General features: G+C 34.6%; 2 protein-coding genes across 2 annotated transcripts in view; both read left to right on the top strand.

Annotated features, from left to right (window-relative positions):
- Nucleotides 1-691: 691 nt before the first annotated feature.
- LOC105344299 (LRP chaperone MESD) lies at nt 692-3,575 on the top strand. The gene is made up of 5 exons (XM_011452055.4): nt 692-879; nt 1,245-1,401; nt 1,905-1,986; nt 2,617-2,758; nt 3,289-3,575. The coding sequence occupies exons 1-5, from the start codon at nt 724-726 to the stop codon at nt 3,427-3,429; spliced, it is 678 nt and encodes a 225-aa protein (XP_011450357.3). The 5' UTR covers nt 692-723; the 3' UTR covers nt 3,430-3,575.
- Nucleotides 3,576-14,104: 10,529 nt separating this feature from the next.
- The window catches only part of LOC105338096 (atrial natriuretic peptide receptor 1), a 168,100-nt gene continuing 164,948 nt past the window's right edge, over nt 14,105-17,256 (top strand). The window contains exon 1 of the mRNA XM_066068305.1: nt 14,105-14,415. Within this exon, the coding sequence (XP_065924377.1) occupies nt 14,169-14,415 (247 nt within the window). The 5' untranslated portion in view covers nt 14,105-14,168. The remainder of the gene's footprint in view (nt 14,416-17,256) is intronic.

Raw genomic sequence — 17,256 nt, 5'->3', positions numbered from 1 at the left:
GCCGTTTATTTATTTTTACATGAAGTCACTGAGTAAAAAGAAAGATTTGCAACTACAAAAACAAAACCCAAAGAAAAACAAACACAACACCCCCCCCCCCCCAAGAAACCCAAAACAGACCCCCTAAAAACCCAAAACTAAACTATTAAAAAAAAGACCAAACAAACCAAAAAAATCCCAAATCATTAACCTGAGAGTTGTAGCCATAGACTTCAATCTGTTTCGATTCCAATGTTAACATTACATGTACATGTAAATATTCATTCCCCTGAATATGACCATGATGTAACACCTTAAAAGATATTAAAATCTATTTAACTGAATCCTTAGTTGTTTTATCACTTGAACTGGGGGTTACTATACCTTTTACTACACGTTGCAACACTTTTAAGATTAAAAGAAGCCTTAAAATTTATATTAAATTTAAACATATGCTCACATAATTCTGTAGTTTTTAAAACGATATTTCCATTTAAAACCAGTCAGTCATGAACTCGGTCAACGGAAAAATGATTTTATCATCCATTATGACGCAAAATTTCCTACCTAAAGATATAAGTGCACATTAGATCGTTTTAAGAAATATTTCTGTCTTTGATGAAAAAAAAAAAAACCCGCTCCTAAATATCTATTGAACTATGTCATGCGTATCAAGCTTTATCACGTATTAAATGACTTTTTTCATCGGGATCGGGAGTCTGAGTCAAAGTGAAAGAAGGATCAATGATGTCGTGTACTTCACGAGTCGTTGTTTTGGTTAGTCTTATACTAACCAGCTACTGTGCAAAAGAGAAAAGTAAAGAAAATGAACAGTGGAAGAAGAAGAACATCCGAGACTATTCAGAAGCTGATTTAGAACGCCTGTACGATCAGTGGGAGGTATGTATCGAGTTAAATCGAGATCAACACGGTGGCGGATCCTGTGTTAGTTTATAATATATACACTAATTCAGTTCTGTTAAAATTAGCGGAAAAGTTTGACATGTAGCCCTGTCAACACAAAATATCTAGCATTGAATAGCATTGCTGATACACAATTCGTTAAAATAGATATTATATGTTCATCAGAATTGTTGTAAGACATCAAATTAAGGCGTGTGGTGGGGAAAAAGGGGTGGTGGTGGCGGTGTAAGATAGTAGGTTTAAATCTGGGATCACTGGATTATCTCTATGTACAATCTTTTACTTTGGTGTTAATTGTTTTATATATGTGAGAAATTTAAATAAAAAATGTACCACCATAGGAAAATGATGATGAAGAATTACCTGAGGATGAATTGCCCGAGTGGAAGAGAGAACCTCCCAAAGTTGACCTCTCCCAGCTTGACCCGAACAACCCTGAGCTGATGCTGCAGGCCTCCAAGAAAGGACGGACTCTGATGATGTTCGCCACAGTATCAGGTAGTGGGAAGTTATATTGTATACTTAACATCCCTTGTTATTGAAAGCTACATAAAAACAATTTATCTAACCCTATTTTTTAATATTTTAGTTTATTTTTTTTTCTTAATTCATGATGCAATGTTTGTTTAAACATTATGAATATAAAATATCACAGTTTTATCCAACTACTGTAGTAGGAAATTAGGATTGAAGCCATATTAAATACAATGAAAATATATTAAGCTGGACTGGGACTCAAACCCAGGACCCCTGCAACTTTAGTCAGGAGCTCTACCACTGAGCTACCCAGGCTGTTATCCAAGGTCCATATGACCCCAAATACTACATTACAAAAAGTTTTATTGATATTAAAGAATATAACAACATTTTTTTATGGACCATTAATTTTCATGACTTTACATGCCAAGATATGACTCACTTATTTTGTGACAAAGGTAATGCAATCTACATGTACATGTACATGTATACTACACATATACTTAGTTTGTGTGTGTTTATAGGTGACCCAACAGAGAAAGAAACGGAACAGATTACACAGTTATGGCAGACCAGCTTATTTAATGCTAATTACGAGATACAGAGGTAAGACCATTCAGTGCAGTACAAGTGTGATAAAAACAGGTACTAGTATAATTTTCAGAATCAGTGGTCCACAGTTTTAAATACCCCCAAACTAAAGAGTATGAAGCCTATCTTTTATCTTGGTTTAGTCCTTCACATTTTCACTTTTAGGAGAGCTGGATAGTTGTGGCCATTTTTAGACTAAACTAATCGCCTTTATATAAAGAACTCTGTATATTAAATATATACATGTATATGAAAATATTTCAATTTTAATGGTATTAAAATATGGAAAATTTTATCTAGTTTTTGTATTCTTCTTCTTCTTCTTCTTTCAATACAGAGTTGGACTCTTCTTGAGTGTATAAATGACTCTTGCTCGTTAAATCATGAGGCCTTGCCTCCTCACTTAATGAAAACTATTTACAAGAAAATTATTTACAAATAAAACTATGTTCATCTGGGGTCAAAGGAGTTCTAGGTGTGTGAAGCTCCTGTCAGATTCAAAATGTTATTTGTTAATTTGAAAATTTAAGGTGATGAGTTTTGCAATTTGTTGACCATCCAGCCTCATTAAATCAAGCAGGAAATAAAATCATTAATAAGTGTGGTAGAGTTATCTTTCCTGACATAATTGGCCTCTTCCCATAGGTATGTTGTGGGCAGCAATAGAGTGATATTTATGATCAAGGATGGCTCCAAGGCATGGGAGATAAAGAACTTCCTGGTCACCCAGGAACGATGCGAGGAGGTCACCATCGAGGGAAAGAACTACCCCGGGGCTGCCGCCAAGGTCAGTCACACACCCCTCAGGGAGTTTTTTTTTTTTTTTTTTTTTTACTTTTTTTATAAATACCTTTCTGTTATTGCTTGAAGTACACCAGATGGTTTTATTATGTATGAATAGCTTTTTTTTAAGAAAAAAAAAACACTTTGTGTTTCTGTTGAAGTGCACTTAGGGTTTACTTGTTTAATCTTAATCCATTGATGGTTGTCCAGTGACACATGAGTGACTTTTAGGGAAGTATTTGATTTGATAATGAGCAAAGGGTTTTCTTTCTTTCCATTAGCTGAAAAAGTCAAATATGTACTTAGGTTAAGAGGTTGACATAAAACTACATGTACTGCAATTAAATAGGTAATTCCACAGCCCCACATAAGCAGTCACATCACAGGATGTCAAGGAATATTTAAGTTACAATTTTAAACCAAAAAAATTAAAAGAAAAAGGCTACTGATAAAATGCTATGCTTTTTATACCAACTCCCCAAGATGACAGCCTTTTTCTTTAATTACCTTAAAAGTTTTTCTTTTATTTTGTAGGACAAAGATGCAGATAAATCAAAACAGAAAGAAGAGAAAAAGAAAACAGAGAAAAAAGAAGATAACGTTGCCAGCAAAAAGCCAGAGAAAAAGTCTGCCAAAAAATCGGAAAATGATATTCGTAAAAACGATGAGTTATGATCACTCAGGAGACATAGTTCAACAAACAGACAGAGTTGGATAGTTTTGTGGAGGCAATTTTGTGGTGCTCAAAGGAAGAACCGCCCACCACCTACCATTACCAACATTGGATGGAGGCAGCAAACAAACGTTTCTCTAACATTAACATATTAACAAGGAATCAGAGAGAAAGGAGGTGGGGTATATGGATAGGAGAGAGACTGATCAGACATTTTACATTTTGTTACATTTAGCTTTTTTTGAGTCTTAAAGGCAAAAATATGCTCTTTTTTGATAGAATATAATATATATTGCCAGAGACATAAAAAAAAAACCAAATTATTAATTCATTATTTCATTTGTCATATTCAGCAACAAAGGGAGAACAAAATAAGAAGGTTTTTTTTATAGGTTTAATGCAATCTAATTTTACATGAGATCAAGTGTTTGATGATATAAAACTTGACACAAGAAATATGCCATAATGTTTCATATTTATACAAATATTTGTATATATTTTAATGATTTCATATTTATATGAAAATACTACTCAGTATATGTACTTTTGATATTGTTTTTTTCTTTTACATAAAATGAGTTCTGTGTTTTAAGATGACCAAGTCTTTAGTTACAGAACAAATTATTAAAAAGATTGTAATTGTGAGCAAAATCAACTATAAATGCCAAGTAAACCAAATGTTCATTTTTTTCACTTTCATAGATCTACTTTTGTAAATGTTAAAGTTACTAGGATAAAATGCAATAGATTCTGTTACAAAAAGCAAAATCATTTTAATAAATCCCCAAAGCAAATAAAAAAACCACAATAAGAATCTCTGAAAAATATTTTTTTTCCCGGGGCTTGAGAGAAAGAACCTAGATTTGAATTAACCTCTTGCAATGTTGATTGTTAATTTTTGATGTGAAGTGATATTGTTAATACTTCTGTTACAATGTTATGTCACTTTTCCTTAATCTCGATAACAGTACTCATTTAAAAATCATAAAAATTGGAATTTTTAATTACGAGTGGGGTTTCTATAAATGTTTATAATGAATTAAATATTGAGAAAAAAAGAGAAAGGCCTTCTTTATTTTTCAATATTTCTTACATGTATCTAGATTTCTTGAGAAAAAAAAGAATACTTCAGGGCAATAAAGTGTTAATTTTATTTGTTATGAATAAAAAACAAAAATCAAATTTGTTGGGAAAAAATAATAAGTTAAAATATATTAAAATCGCAATTAGTTTGTTAAAAAAGCCCGAATTTTGTTTTATTTGACCAGGGACGTATATACTAGTATATACGTCCCTGATTTGACATATTGGTTCTTGCAGTCACCATGCAGTTTATGTACACGAACAATACAGCTGGCTTCAAATGAAAGCGAGAAAATTTGTTCTCGTATTACAAGAGTTTCTAAACGAGGAATTATCGCCCCGAGTACATGAAATAAATAAAAGCGTTACAATTTGTCCCCAGATATGGAGATTCCTTTGAATGGATCTTCTTCCTGCTTCCTGGGCTCTCACACGTACTGATTCACAAAATAAGTTAACGATGTGTAAATTATTATTACAGTGGGAAAAATTTGCTTGCATTTTATTGATTCCATGTCAAATACAGATTTTAACGGTGCTCTGCGACCAAGTTGACCCCTCTCATGACCACCACCCCCCCCCCCTCCCCACCCATACAAGTAAGTGGGGCCATGACATGCTAGTACTGCAGGCGTGTACTGTAAAAATATTGGATCGCATCATGCATTGATCTCTGATAAATTTGTATCGTTTACGCTACTTATTGACCGGGTCCCAATTAGTCATGAGACGAATACTAACCGCAACTTGTCTTTTAGAATCAAAGCACTGAAAGTACTGACAAACGAAGGCATCATTTTGGAGGAAATTAAACGAATGACAATTGATTTTTTTTTTATTGATAATGTATTATGGCAATTTAAGATCGGGAAGATATTTTTCAGGTTGACATCAGAGTTAGGTAGATAATATTAAAATAATTAGTGTTGTTCTCTTATCTTAACCTAAAATTAAAAGCTTGTTATATAATACTACTTAAAGGTGTTCATTCTTTACAAAAAAAGGAAGTAGGAAATTATTTTGCATCACAAAACAACATGAGAAACTGTAAATGTTATGCAAACTATTTATGCACACATTTCTTTTCGTGTGTATATTTAGTTTAAGTCGATATTATTTCCTGTGTATAGTGATTTGCAAACCCAAAGTAGATAACAGCATGTCCTAGAGGTTTCCACACCTGAGTATTAGGCATAATTTTACGTACATTCATTTAAAATATTGAAATATACTAATATTATATAATCATAAAATTAGCATCCACAAAAGAATATAGTACATAGTGATTGAATCCAGCATGCAGTTTCAGTCTGAGTCCACGTGTTACCCCTGTCAATCAAATCAACGCGTGAGGTGCACCACGTGTTCCTTCTAAGATAAGGGAAAAAGTTTCGTTCTAATAGTTTTCATTTCAAGTCAGGAGAAAAGAAGTATGCCTAACAATAAAGTATTCTACACGGTTTGTGATGTTTGATTTAAAGATTGATATACTGTGTTTGTGAAGTTTAATTCCTATTTTCTCAACAGAAAAAACCTCTCTCTCTCTCTCTCTCTCTCTCTCTCTCTCTCTCTCTCTCTCTCTCTCTCTCTCTCTCTCTCTCTCTCTCTCTCTCTCTCTCTCTCTCTCTCTCTCGTTAATACACTGGACACATTAAACACATGAACTTATTTTTGCTATTTATTTTGAATTTGCAGAGTACTTAAGTTTAGTTTTATGGTACCAGTTTTAATGATAATATATGGGTATTGTTTGCATCATATAAAAGATTTTTTGTCAATTCTATCTATTTTTTTCACGCGTGACACTCTTATCAGCTTGTAAAAACACGCTGACCTCCCAAATCACTGCAGGAAGGGGGGGGGGGGTGCAGCTGTAAAGAAAGATAACGTCTCCGCGGGAGATTCATTGATAATACAGGAAAAATATACGACAGAGACAAAGAAGCTTCGGTCGGTTGACAACTGTATTCTCGGGGTGTCAATTTCAACTGTTACCCTTCCAAACAGGCACTATTTATTTTATTATACTGAATGTCTTAATTTTAAAGAAACTTAGTTGCTTTATGTAGAAATGACGTGAATTCTACATCGAACTGTACGCGCATGATTTACGCGCATGTAACAATTCGTTGTGTTACCCGTTGCCAAGTCTGTTGCTAACGCTGGGGGTAATAGAACGGATTATCAACTGTGACTTAACTAATCAATCAAATGATTGACACCCCTTCTTTTTATGAAAATCCAGACATAAATGCAGAATAATGTACATCGTATGTACATGTACTAGTTTGGAAATTATATTAGCTAAGATGTTTTAATTTTAAACATATTTTATTGAGTAATCAAATGGATTAGGCAACAGGCAAAGCCTATATTAACCCTTTCCACAGCTAAGATGCGTAACACTTTTAGAGTTTTCCCCACATGGAAATTATTGACAACTATAGTCCAAGTTGTCTTTGCGATACTTTATTAATACAATTCGATTACTTTAGTGCACAATAAGAGTTCTAATCTAAATAAATCTAATCTAACAAGCATCAGTTTGACATGGGTTTATACATTGTCATTATGAATGGACAGGCTTACACAATGTAAGTGAGTGAATCCCAGCATCGTCGCCCGTTTTGCCACGGAATCCTAAATCTGTAACAGGGAGCTGTCAAAACTGTCCATCACATTCCGGAGGATACATGTACGAGTATAATATAATATAAGAAACAATTGTAAGGTCGCATAAAACATGACATAGGACGCTTCAACAGTTCAATGTGCAGGCTTATTCTGTCTATTACGTAATAAATTTACACGACTGTGCTAAAGGTTTCAGCAAACATGTCATGATTCTGCATAAACCGAAACAATAACCTAAAATTATACTTATCAAGGTTAAATCATAGCTATCTGGTTACATGTGGAACCTTGAAAGAAAGAATGTGATTCCGAGTTCTGCCGTGAAGCGACCATTGTTATTCATTTAATATAGTACATGTAGGTGGAGGTGTACCGGAAATAGAATCATGCCAATTTTTGTATCATAATTTTATGGTGCTACGGTGTACATGTACAGACGCGATAATACCAAATATCATAGTTTAATTAACTCTGGACCGTGAACGCTGATGGATATATGATAATTTCATTATAGAATCTAATAGATAAAATAAATGAATCACTATTATACATGTAATATAGCTACAGTTTATTCTCTATAGAGGCTACTTATTTTAACCGATGCATGAGAAAATATTTGACATATTATACTATTTAAAATGACTTATAGTATATAGGGATGATTTTTTTTATGTACACTGAATTAGACTGTTAGCGCCTATGCTATTCTCAAATGAAGAACCATTATGATAATTCAGCCATTTTCTAATAGTTTATGATTCAATTTACTACACTAAGAGAGAATACGGAACATGACATGATTGAACTTAATTATTAACGGATTAATTAAGAATTGCAATGGATGGAATGCTTTCGTTTAATAAGACGCAGAACGCTATATTTTCCTGTTATATTAACTGAAAATAAAGTTAGGCGTTAGTTAACATGAACTGAGTTAAAAACCCTTCGAGTCCTTCTTCTCTGAAACCTTGTTTCCATTTAAGGTCTTTCCCGTATTGAAGGTTAAAATATAATTATGTAGATCAACTCCTTTCAAGGTAAGTAATGGAGTGGGTTTCAGCAACAGTCTGGTATAGCTATACATATACGATACAGGAAATATGTAGGATCATTTACTGTTTGATGTAAAGATAACCGCAACATTAGCAAATAATGAACTCAATTTCTATGAAATTATTCTAAAAACAACTCTCAAATATCAACGAAAACGTCTAAAAAAGCTTTTATAAAGCAGTAACTGTTTTAGAATGCTATTCAGTGTCAAAACATCTCTCTCTCTCTCTCTCTCTCTCTCTCTCTCTCTCTCTCTCTCTCTCTCTCTCTCTCTCTCTCTCTCATAATATATCATGCAGATGAAAAAAAAAATCAAATTCCGGAATGTGAAATTGTCATAAAAATTGATTTCTTTATTTCTACATATTAAATATTAAATAATGCTACACAAGATTTTAATTAATTGTTGTGACAGAACGAATTGATTGAATATTGATCCTGTGGTGTACAGTAACATCGATATATATCCTTTAAACAAAGATAGTTCAAGGACATTGTGTGTGTGTATGGCACACTTCCCCAGAAAAGCCGCGTATCTTGCATTTCCTTGAGTGCGAAAATACAATAACAAGTTGCTGTCCTTTAAAAAAGGACTACGATACGTGGACTATTTGCATGTGTTTCCAACGAAAACGTGAAAATATCATAGATTCCACCGACTCTAGCCCTCTGCTTTTAACCACTAAATTTGTACGTTGTATTACGTATACATGTATGTATAGCCCTCACTTTTTATCTCAGAATTGAAAGGATTCATACTTCTAAAATAATTATGATCTATCTATAAATGAAGCTTGCATGTATAGTATCAGGCATTCGGTGAATTCTACTATTTGCGCACACATTACGATTCGCACTTCTTTGTTAACTATGCAGTGACAGCTTTGTAAAAATTTTATATTTTGATGCATTTTTCTTGAGATTTAAACTTTTATACAGTGACATAATTATTAAATCATACTTAAATGCTTAAAAAAAATTTAATCGGGAAGTTCTCTAGCCTCGCCTACTATAAAAGTAAAATTAAGTTACATGTGTATTCGGAAAACAACAAAACATTGCAAATTATGCTATTTGATGCATATTGTAGTTTCGGCATAACATTAACTTATTTCACAATACTGATAGTTCATATCACATGCCAATCATTTCTTTAAAAGGAATACTTTGTTTCTGTACTGTTTACCGACAACTTTACAATTACAGCGCCTTTGAACTGATGTGTGCATATGGCACGGAATACCGATCCCGATTCAGATAAACGTGTGCTAGCCTGGTTCCCTGAGCTACCCATTACGCACAGGAACCAGGCTAACTCATGCGCAGGCTGAATTTTCCCCCATAGCGTCCGGTTTAATCTCGCTTATATATTTTCTGCGTGGACCTTAGGGTCCACGCAAAAATCACTACTATCACTACACATAAAGCGAAACAAAATTTTTTAATATAAATTTCAACAGAAAATAAAATGTGTTGACTACAAATTTGAAGCCTTGTCTGAATGACAATATTTCATCATCGGAATTTTGAAAAGGACTATATATATGATAAGGGCCTAAAATGGCCCCCTAAAATGAACATCATCATTTTACTATCATTATCTGTTTTCTTAGTACAGATATGCATGTGATGTGTTTAACAATATTCATTTTGGTTCAAGTGCCCACAATTTAGAAATATGACATTGTAAAGACAACCTTTTCCCGCCATTTTTGCATTTTTAGCGTAAAACAGCTTGTTTTCAAGCAGGATTCCTTCCGAAAACATAGAGCGCATTCTTGAACAAATAAAATATTTTAATCAGAGATGTATCTAGCCAAGACTAATAAGTGAAAAAAAATTTTCCTTGTTCAAGCATGCGCTCTATATTTCCCATTCGTAAATAGATGAGAAAAATGTCAATTTTTGGCTGATTTTGATTGAATTATAGAAATGGCGTCACTTCTGACGTCATATACTGCCAGTAAGTGCAAATAAATCAAATAAATAGATGAAAAATATATTTTATATCAACTCTTCTAAAAAATTTGTTAAAATTTTATTGTACCCGAAACACTTAAAAAATGGCGAATTATGGGGGCCAACTTTAACTCTTATCATATATTGTTCTTTTAATGTTTCGATAACATAACTTTCTTATTTTACAAATATAAAATTATAATCCGAAAGTAATGGGTTAAATTTTCATGTACAATGATCTATATAATTTTTGTCTTTTTGTATTATACTAGTAAATAAATAAATTCAATGATTTCAACATAACAAAAAAGAAATACATTTTATACTCAAAACGTGCCTCGGTATAGTTACACGAACTGGGGTCCCATTCTTGGAAAGAAAGCCTTCAAAACGCAACATATGTGTTAACTTTACTTGATTATCTCTCTTTTCAGAGAGTCGTTTTTCCTTAATTACCCCAAAGTGTCATAGAACAATGGAGATACCATTAGACGGACGAAACAACATTACATGTATATCATACGGTGAAATTCTCTAGAAAAAATAAATAAAAAGTATAATGGAAGTCCTTTTTGTGCTGATTATATCTTATATGTTTTACAGTATTTAATGATTCAAGAATCTGACTTTCAAGATTTATAACGAAATTGTAGACGATGGCTTCAGAATGTTTGGTTTAAACTTCCTGATTCAAGCATGATCGCATTACTTTAAATAATTGGAATCTTTAAATAAAAATCGAATCAACAGGGTTCGCCATACTCCGTGACACTGAGACGTCCTTCGATCTTATTATCAAGATTTTTGATTTCAAAGTAATCTTCTGTCTTTTCAAAACTGATCGTTATTGACGCCAGTGTTTGATCTTGTCGGCAAAATGATAGGAAGTAGTTATATACGGCTCCGACTAATGCACGAAAAATTGCCAACAAAAGTTTTTTGAAAGACAATTCAAAATTATCAAAGATCCCGTTGATTGCATTTTGATTTAGATGTGATCTTTTAACAGTCTTTTTTTCTTCGCTACAGAACAGTTTGACATATTTACCATCAGGGATAAATCTCAAAATTCAATAACCTGTCTTGTTTAAAGCTTTGTAAAATGACTTCGACATTCATTAAGGAGTCATTACAAAGGGGGGAAAGAAGATTTTTTTTTAACCCCAGAAAATCAATTTCTTTTAATTTTAACTTTACAGTTATAACTGTGATTTAAGGGGAATTAAGATTTGAAACATTCAGAGAAAAAATAAAGAGAATTTAGCCCCCCCCCCCTTCTCTAATTTATTCAATTTTAATTCCCAAATTATAGCTGTGGCATAAGGAGAATTAAGATTTAATGAAAAATGATGAACAGTCTCCGAGGATCGATTTTAGCTAGTGTCATCGCGGGCGGTCATTATGCAAATAACTCGCCAGACTGTCATATTGGCAAACTAATGCCTGATCCCTGCCAATACCAGACGAACGTGGCACTGACACAACGACCACTCCCCGCGAACCTGCAAAGTACAGTTACACAATAAACATTTCTTTCTCCTCAAAAATTGACACTAACAGACCAGTTCAATAGGAATTATAACAACCCTCGCTTTAAACAAAATTTTATTACCCTCAAGGTAAAAAAAAAAATATCGTGTTCAATTATTTATCAACAATCTAGATGAGGGGAAAATCTCTTAAGGAAAATCTTTACAGATTGGAACAACCTCTTTAATAGCGCGCATAGATAATTAACAAATCTCTTTTTTTATCCACTAATCAATAGAGATACTGTTTCTTTTTCTCTTGATTTTGATCTCCGTGTACATGGTTATTTAGAAGGATTAAATTAAAACTTGTGATGGAAAAAGAGGAACTGAATCGAACACGCACATAATGTTAATCTTTCCTCTTGTTTGTAGAACTTGTTAACTCATTATGGTCATCAAGTGAACCAATCGCAACTTCTCGGGCCTTTCCGGCAAGCTAGGAAAAACACCTCGAATGTATTACCTAGGCGTCTATGACAACCCCCCTTTTTATAAAACTTGATATAAATGTAACACATTTTACGATCTGTTGAGATGTGAGCCATACTTCATTAAAGTAAACGATATACACTAAAATATAACACAGAAGCGACATACAAGACTGTCTAGCCAATAACTATTTTAATGGGAAGCGACTCCATTTTGTATAAAATTCTAACATCCGGTGATGTTTATACATTCGAGGTGTTTTTCCGAGCTTGCCGGAAAGGCTCGAGAAGTTGCGATTGCAAGTGAACACGTGCTAATTCTATAATGGCTGTGACATAAAATCATGCATTATATAACGTCCGAGCAAAAATTGGACTCACTTATGTGTATAACCGATAATATACAAGTACATGTAGAAACAGCCAGCTTAATTTAAGAATCCAATTTGATCCATAAAACATAATTATTTTGAAGTTTGAAAAACAAAAACTGGATAAGTGGCCGCCGTGTTCCTATTTAAGGTTTTAAGTTATCCGAAGCAAGTTTTAAGTTATCCGAAGCATGTCCGGGAAGAAATCAATGAACATTTGGCGCATAAAGTCGGCAACGCTATAGCAATATCGCGCGCCATATCGCAAGATGATATAGTGAAAAAGATACGCAAAATGCAAGTGCTTTATTAATTTGCCAGTCAACAGGTCAAAGAGTGAAAGGCGAGAGTGAGAAAAAGATTTTTTTTGGTACAGTAATGTTTTGTCCCCGAATCAATAAGTTAATCAAGGGGGCCCTTAAGGCGACGACCGCGGTCTATAAAACTAATGCACCACCTCTTACGCTTAAGGCATCTTACGACCATATATTCATATATACACCTTAAAGAAGACCGGGGTTGAAAAGAACTCAATTTATTACGAGATAATCATCCGCGGCCGATCAGCTTTTTATCCACGGCGAGGTCTCCATGCAGGGTGCGGGTCTCTGGCTGTATACCTATATATATGTTTATATATAAACCTTTTTACATTTTTATTTTTTAAGTGTTTCGCGGGACAAAGACATTGAACCATTGGTTCTCAACGGGGGCTTTTATAAAACTGTGTTCATGTTAGCCCGCAAAAGGGGATCTTCATCTATTTACCTTTTAAGGTATACATAAATATATAATTCCGTCCTTCTTGATTTTTATTTTCAAAACGACCCGGCTTATTTATTTTTTTTCGGATCCGAACATGAAGAGTTTTTGATTTAATGAGGATGAAATTCATCGAAGAAGAAATCGTTTAAGGTGGCTCAGGCTCTATTGATCGCGACGTTTAGACATAGATTACCGCGGAGTTACAAGGTTGTCACCGACGAGGAGTCAGCGAAACGGTCCCACATCAGATCTGACACAGCGGCGGATGAACTCGGAGGTATACCCAACTCTACTCCGCACCCCCTCAATGCCTCCCCCCTTACCCTCCTCACAGCGGGACCATACCTCGTATATATAGATATACTCGTCCATGCAGTGATTCGGAGCGAAATGTGAAAAACACGGAGCGCATAGATATCATGGTATATCAATGAAAGTCAAAACATTTTTTTTCAGAGGACGGTGATGTGAAAAAAATAAACCTCGATGTGCGATTTTCAAATAGTGCTGGATTTATACAAAAGAAAAATTACATCTGAAATCTGATTTTTCTATTAATATTAAGAAGGAAGAATCATTACGTTGGTTTAACAGGATCGTTATATGATTAGAGACTGTTCTATGAGAATCTGATTCCGATTTTTTGCCTTTTTCCTGGGAGAAGAAAATGAAATACAGAATTTATCCCACCAATAAGTGCTATAATCCCAAATTGAATGGATAAACTGTGAGAAGATTTGAAATAAGTCGATTATTCCTCCCCTGTGTCATTTTTTTCTCTGTGTCATTTTTTTTTGGAATGTGTTATACTTATTATATTCTCTTCTCTGCCGTGCAAAACCGCCCTCCGATTCTTCCTTCTTCGTGCGTGTGGAATCTATAATATAGTGTTTGATTTTGGAATTAAAAAAAAATTATGTATGTGGAATTTAAGCTTCTCTCTGTAATCTGGATGCTTGCATCGGTTCGGGGTGACATCGCGGAAAACCCCCAAGTGATAAAAATAGCCACCATCATCCCGAGGGATAAGAGTCGGTTGTTCTCAATCGAGCGGGTACGCCCGGCCTTGGAGATCGCCAATGAAAAAGTCCGGAGTATGGGGCTCCTACCCCACCATAACATCACCGTCAATTTCGCGGACTCTAAGTGCAGCATTGAGATAGGTACGTATGTAAAAGTTCGGCTTAAAAATTGTGTGTGTGTGTTGGGGGGGGGGGGGGGGGGGGGGGGTCTGCATGCGTGAATCTCGTCAAGGTGAAAAACCTGCTGAAAGGTGGGTTTATTTTCGGTATAACAAGCAGAGAAAGGTAAATGTTTGAGAAGATAGGGGTATATATAATGTGTAGGATTGAATGAGGGAACTCAGGTAAATATAAAATACATTATAAAAATGGAGACAAGAGGTTCATGTATATTTCATCGAAGATTTTTATAAACACTTGGAGTGGATGATTTTATAATACTGTGTGACTATACAGGCTTGCAAACGAACACGGGCACATGAAAGGATAGGTGATGAAATCCTATTAACTTCTCCCCAAAAATTGAAAACAGATTTGCCAGAATAAGGAAGGCAAATACCGGAGAGATTATTACACAATGGTCCAATAAATGACATAATTTGCATCTATATATACAGAAAAAAACCTGAATTTTTTCCAACATTATCTTGATTTAAGTCATCCCATCCCTATTATGTTCAGTGAGTTAATTTTAGCTTGAAATTAAAGCTCGTTAGCTCGTTCAGCGAGATGAAAGCGATGAAGAGATTTAAATCTGATTTAGATGCGCAATGGACTGCAAGACTGCATGGTATGGCTAGAATGGTTGACATTAACTAAGTCTCACGGATATTGCTGGACGACTTATGCATGTAATTCACCTGATTTTCAATCATGCGCGACTCCAGGATTATTTTTCATGGAGGAGGGGGTTTCGAGGAATAATTCTATCTGCCGGGGGGGGGGGGGGGGGTGTGTGGAGGGTCTCCGATGCCTATTTTTCTCTTTTTTCGTTTCTTTACTATGTGAATTTAATAGATTCGTAAATTTGTATTTTCTACGTGTGTGTGGGGGGGGGGGGGGGGCGACCCCCACCACATTCCTACCCCATCCCATTTAGATCCATAGAGGTCAACGATTTCATTGTAGCTATACTGAAAGCATGATGCCAACACTCTATGAATTAAACTCTAGCCCCTCCGTATCATGGTACTGCTTTTCTGATGCCCCAACGTACAGAAAAAAAAATTAATTTGCCCATCATAATTGATGAGATTCATGAATAATAAAGAGACTCCACTATTCAACCTTTTACTTGTATGCATAGAGAAACTCTTAATTGACTGAATTGGAAAAATAGCTCAAAGAAGTTAGGGAGCTGTTACGGGAGTCGCTTGAAACGCCTCATTCTCCTTATTTTAATCAACCACTAATTCGACCCACGTGCCTGCACGCGCATGTTCATGCAAAAATGTATATTTGCAACACATTTATAATGTACGCTGTTGGCAACTTGTTTTTTTTTTTCAAATTAGAGAGTCCTTAGGAACACATGCAATATTATGTCAAAGCGAACTAATTTTTGTAGACTAATTCACTAATTCTGCTGCAAAACAGAAATTTCAGCATTAAAATGTTAATAAGCTTATATAAGTGACCCCCAACCATCATTTTCCCTTCCATATCTTTTCTTGGACCCCCCCCCCCCCCATCTGTTTCCAATGAATGTTTATGTCTGTGAATTCAAGCGTTTAAGCGACCCATGTATACGATCTATCTTATAAATCACGGGCAACATCTTTGCAACAACACCATTTCAATCTCCTTCTCTTTACGGTTCATCTTCCCACGTTCAGGCGACAAGAAAAACACCATGTCACCCCCATACACCCAGGATAATAAAACTGAGGAACGACTTTTCAATGGAAATCGAGGCCATTGACTGGTAAAGATCTCCTCCCCCAACCATAAAATACACATGTAGTAAGATTAAGTCACCGCCTGTAATAGCCTGACCGACTGTGTAAAGCTCAAACCTGGATATTTTTCATATTTTTATAACAAAAATCAGAATCTTTTTTGCAGGAAAACTTATTCCCCCTTTAATTTTTTTTTATGTTATAAATAAACAACGGTTACTTATCTTTTCTAGAGACGAAAGAAACCTCTATTTATCGTTTCATAATTTTTCTAAAAATCAGAACAGTTACCTTGAAGCAACAAGAAATAACCAATAAATCGTGTTAACAATATTCAATTCTTTACCGTTCCTAAGGCTATCTACAAAAGAGAAGAAATTAACATATTTGAATAAAGAAAATGCTATATATATATATTGTAGTACACGTATTCTCTTCTGGCAAAATTCCCCTTAGTGACACAGTTCGTAAAAGTATCACCAACCTTTATCAATATTGGTCATTTTTGTTTGCACATACGACTTTAACGTATACAGTGCATTCCAAATCTGACATTTTTTTTTTGTCATCTGTCTCGGGATTCGATTATGAGACCCCCCCCTAATTCTCTTGTATTAAAAGAATTATTGAAAAGCAGCCCCTCTCATTTTCTCGAACATTACTCCACCTACCCCAGGTATAAGTGAATTAATAATTTATAGCGATGACCTTGACCTTTGATTATTATAAGGATTTCCTCAAACACCCCCTCCCCCGTCCACCTCATTCTGTGCATAGCCCCCTTACACGATCCGGTTTTACCCGAGGTAGCTTTATATATAAATTGATTTCTCTCGGTCGTTTTTTTTTTTTTTTTTTTTAGAACAAATGTAACTACTTGACTCGTTGCCTCTTGATTAACCCCGGGACAAGACTCGCATATTGAGGTTTTGTAGTCGATAACCGATATTCAACAAGAAGAAAGTCGGATAACTTTAAGAGTAAAAACCATTTTCAAACATCTTGAAAATCTAGCGATTGAATTTATATTTAGTATTAGTAATAATTAGTGATAATTTAGTTTTTGACTAATACACGTATCATT

Source organism: Magallana gigas, chromosome 1 (assembly GCF_963853765.1).
Source record: "Magallana gigas chromosome 1, xbMagGiga1.1, whole genome shotgun sequence".
Taxonomy (NCBI): domain Eukaryota; kingdom Metazoa; phylum Mollusca; class Bivalvia; order Ostreida; family Ostreidae; genus Magallana; species Magallana gigas.
This window is presented reverse-complemented; position numbering and strand designations above follow the sequence as displayed.

Coding starts and splice junctions, on each gene's coding strand:
- LOC105344299 (XM_011452055.4), top strand. CDS start 724: ATGATGTCGTGTACTTCACGAGTCGTTGTTTTGGTTAGTCTTATACTA. Junction 1,402..1,904: donor GATGTTCGCCACAGTATCAG/GTAGTGGGAAGT, acceptor GTGTGTTTATAG/GTGACCCAACAGAGAAAGAA. Junction 2,759..3,288: donor ACCCCGGGGCTGCCGCCAAG/GTCAGTCACACA, acceptor TTTATTTTGTAG/GACAAAGATGCAGATAAATC.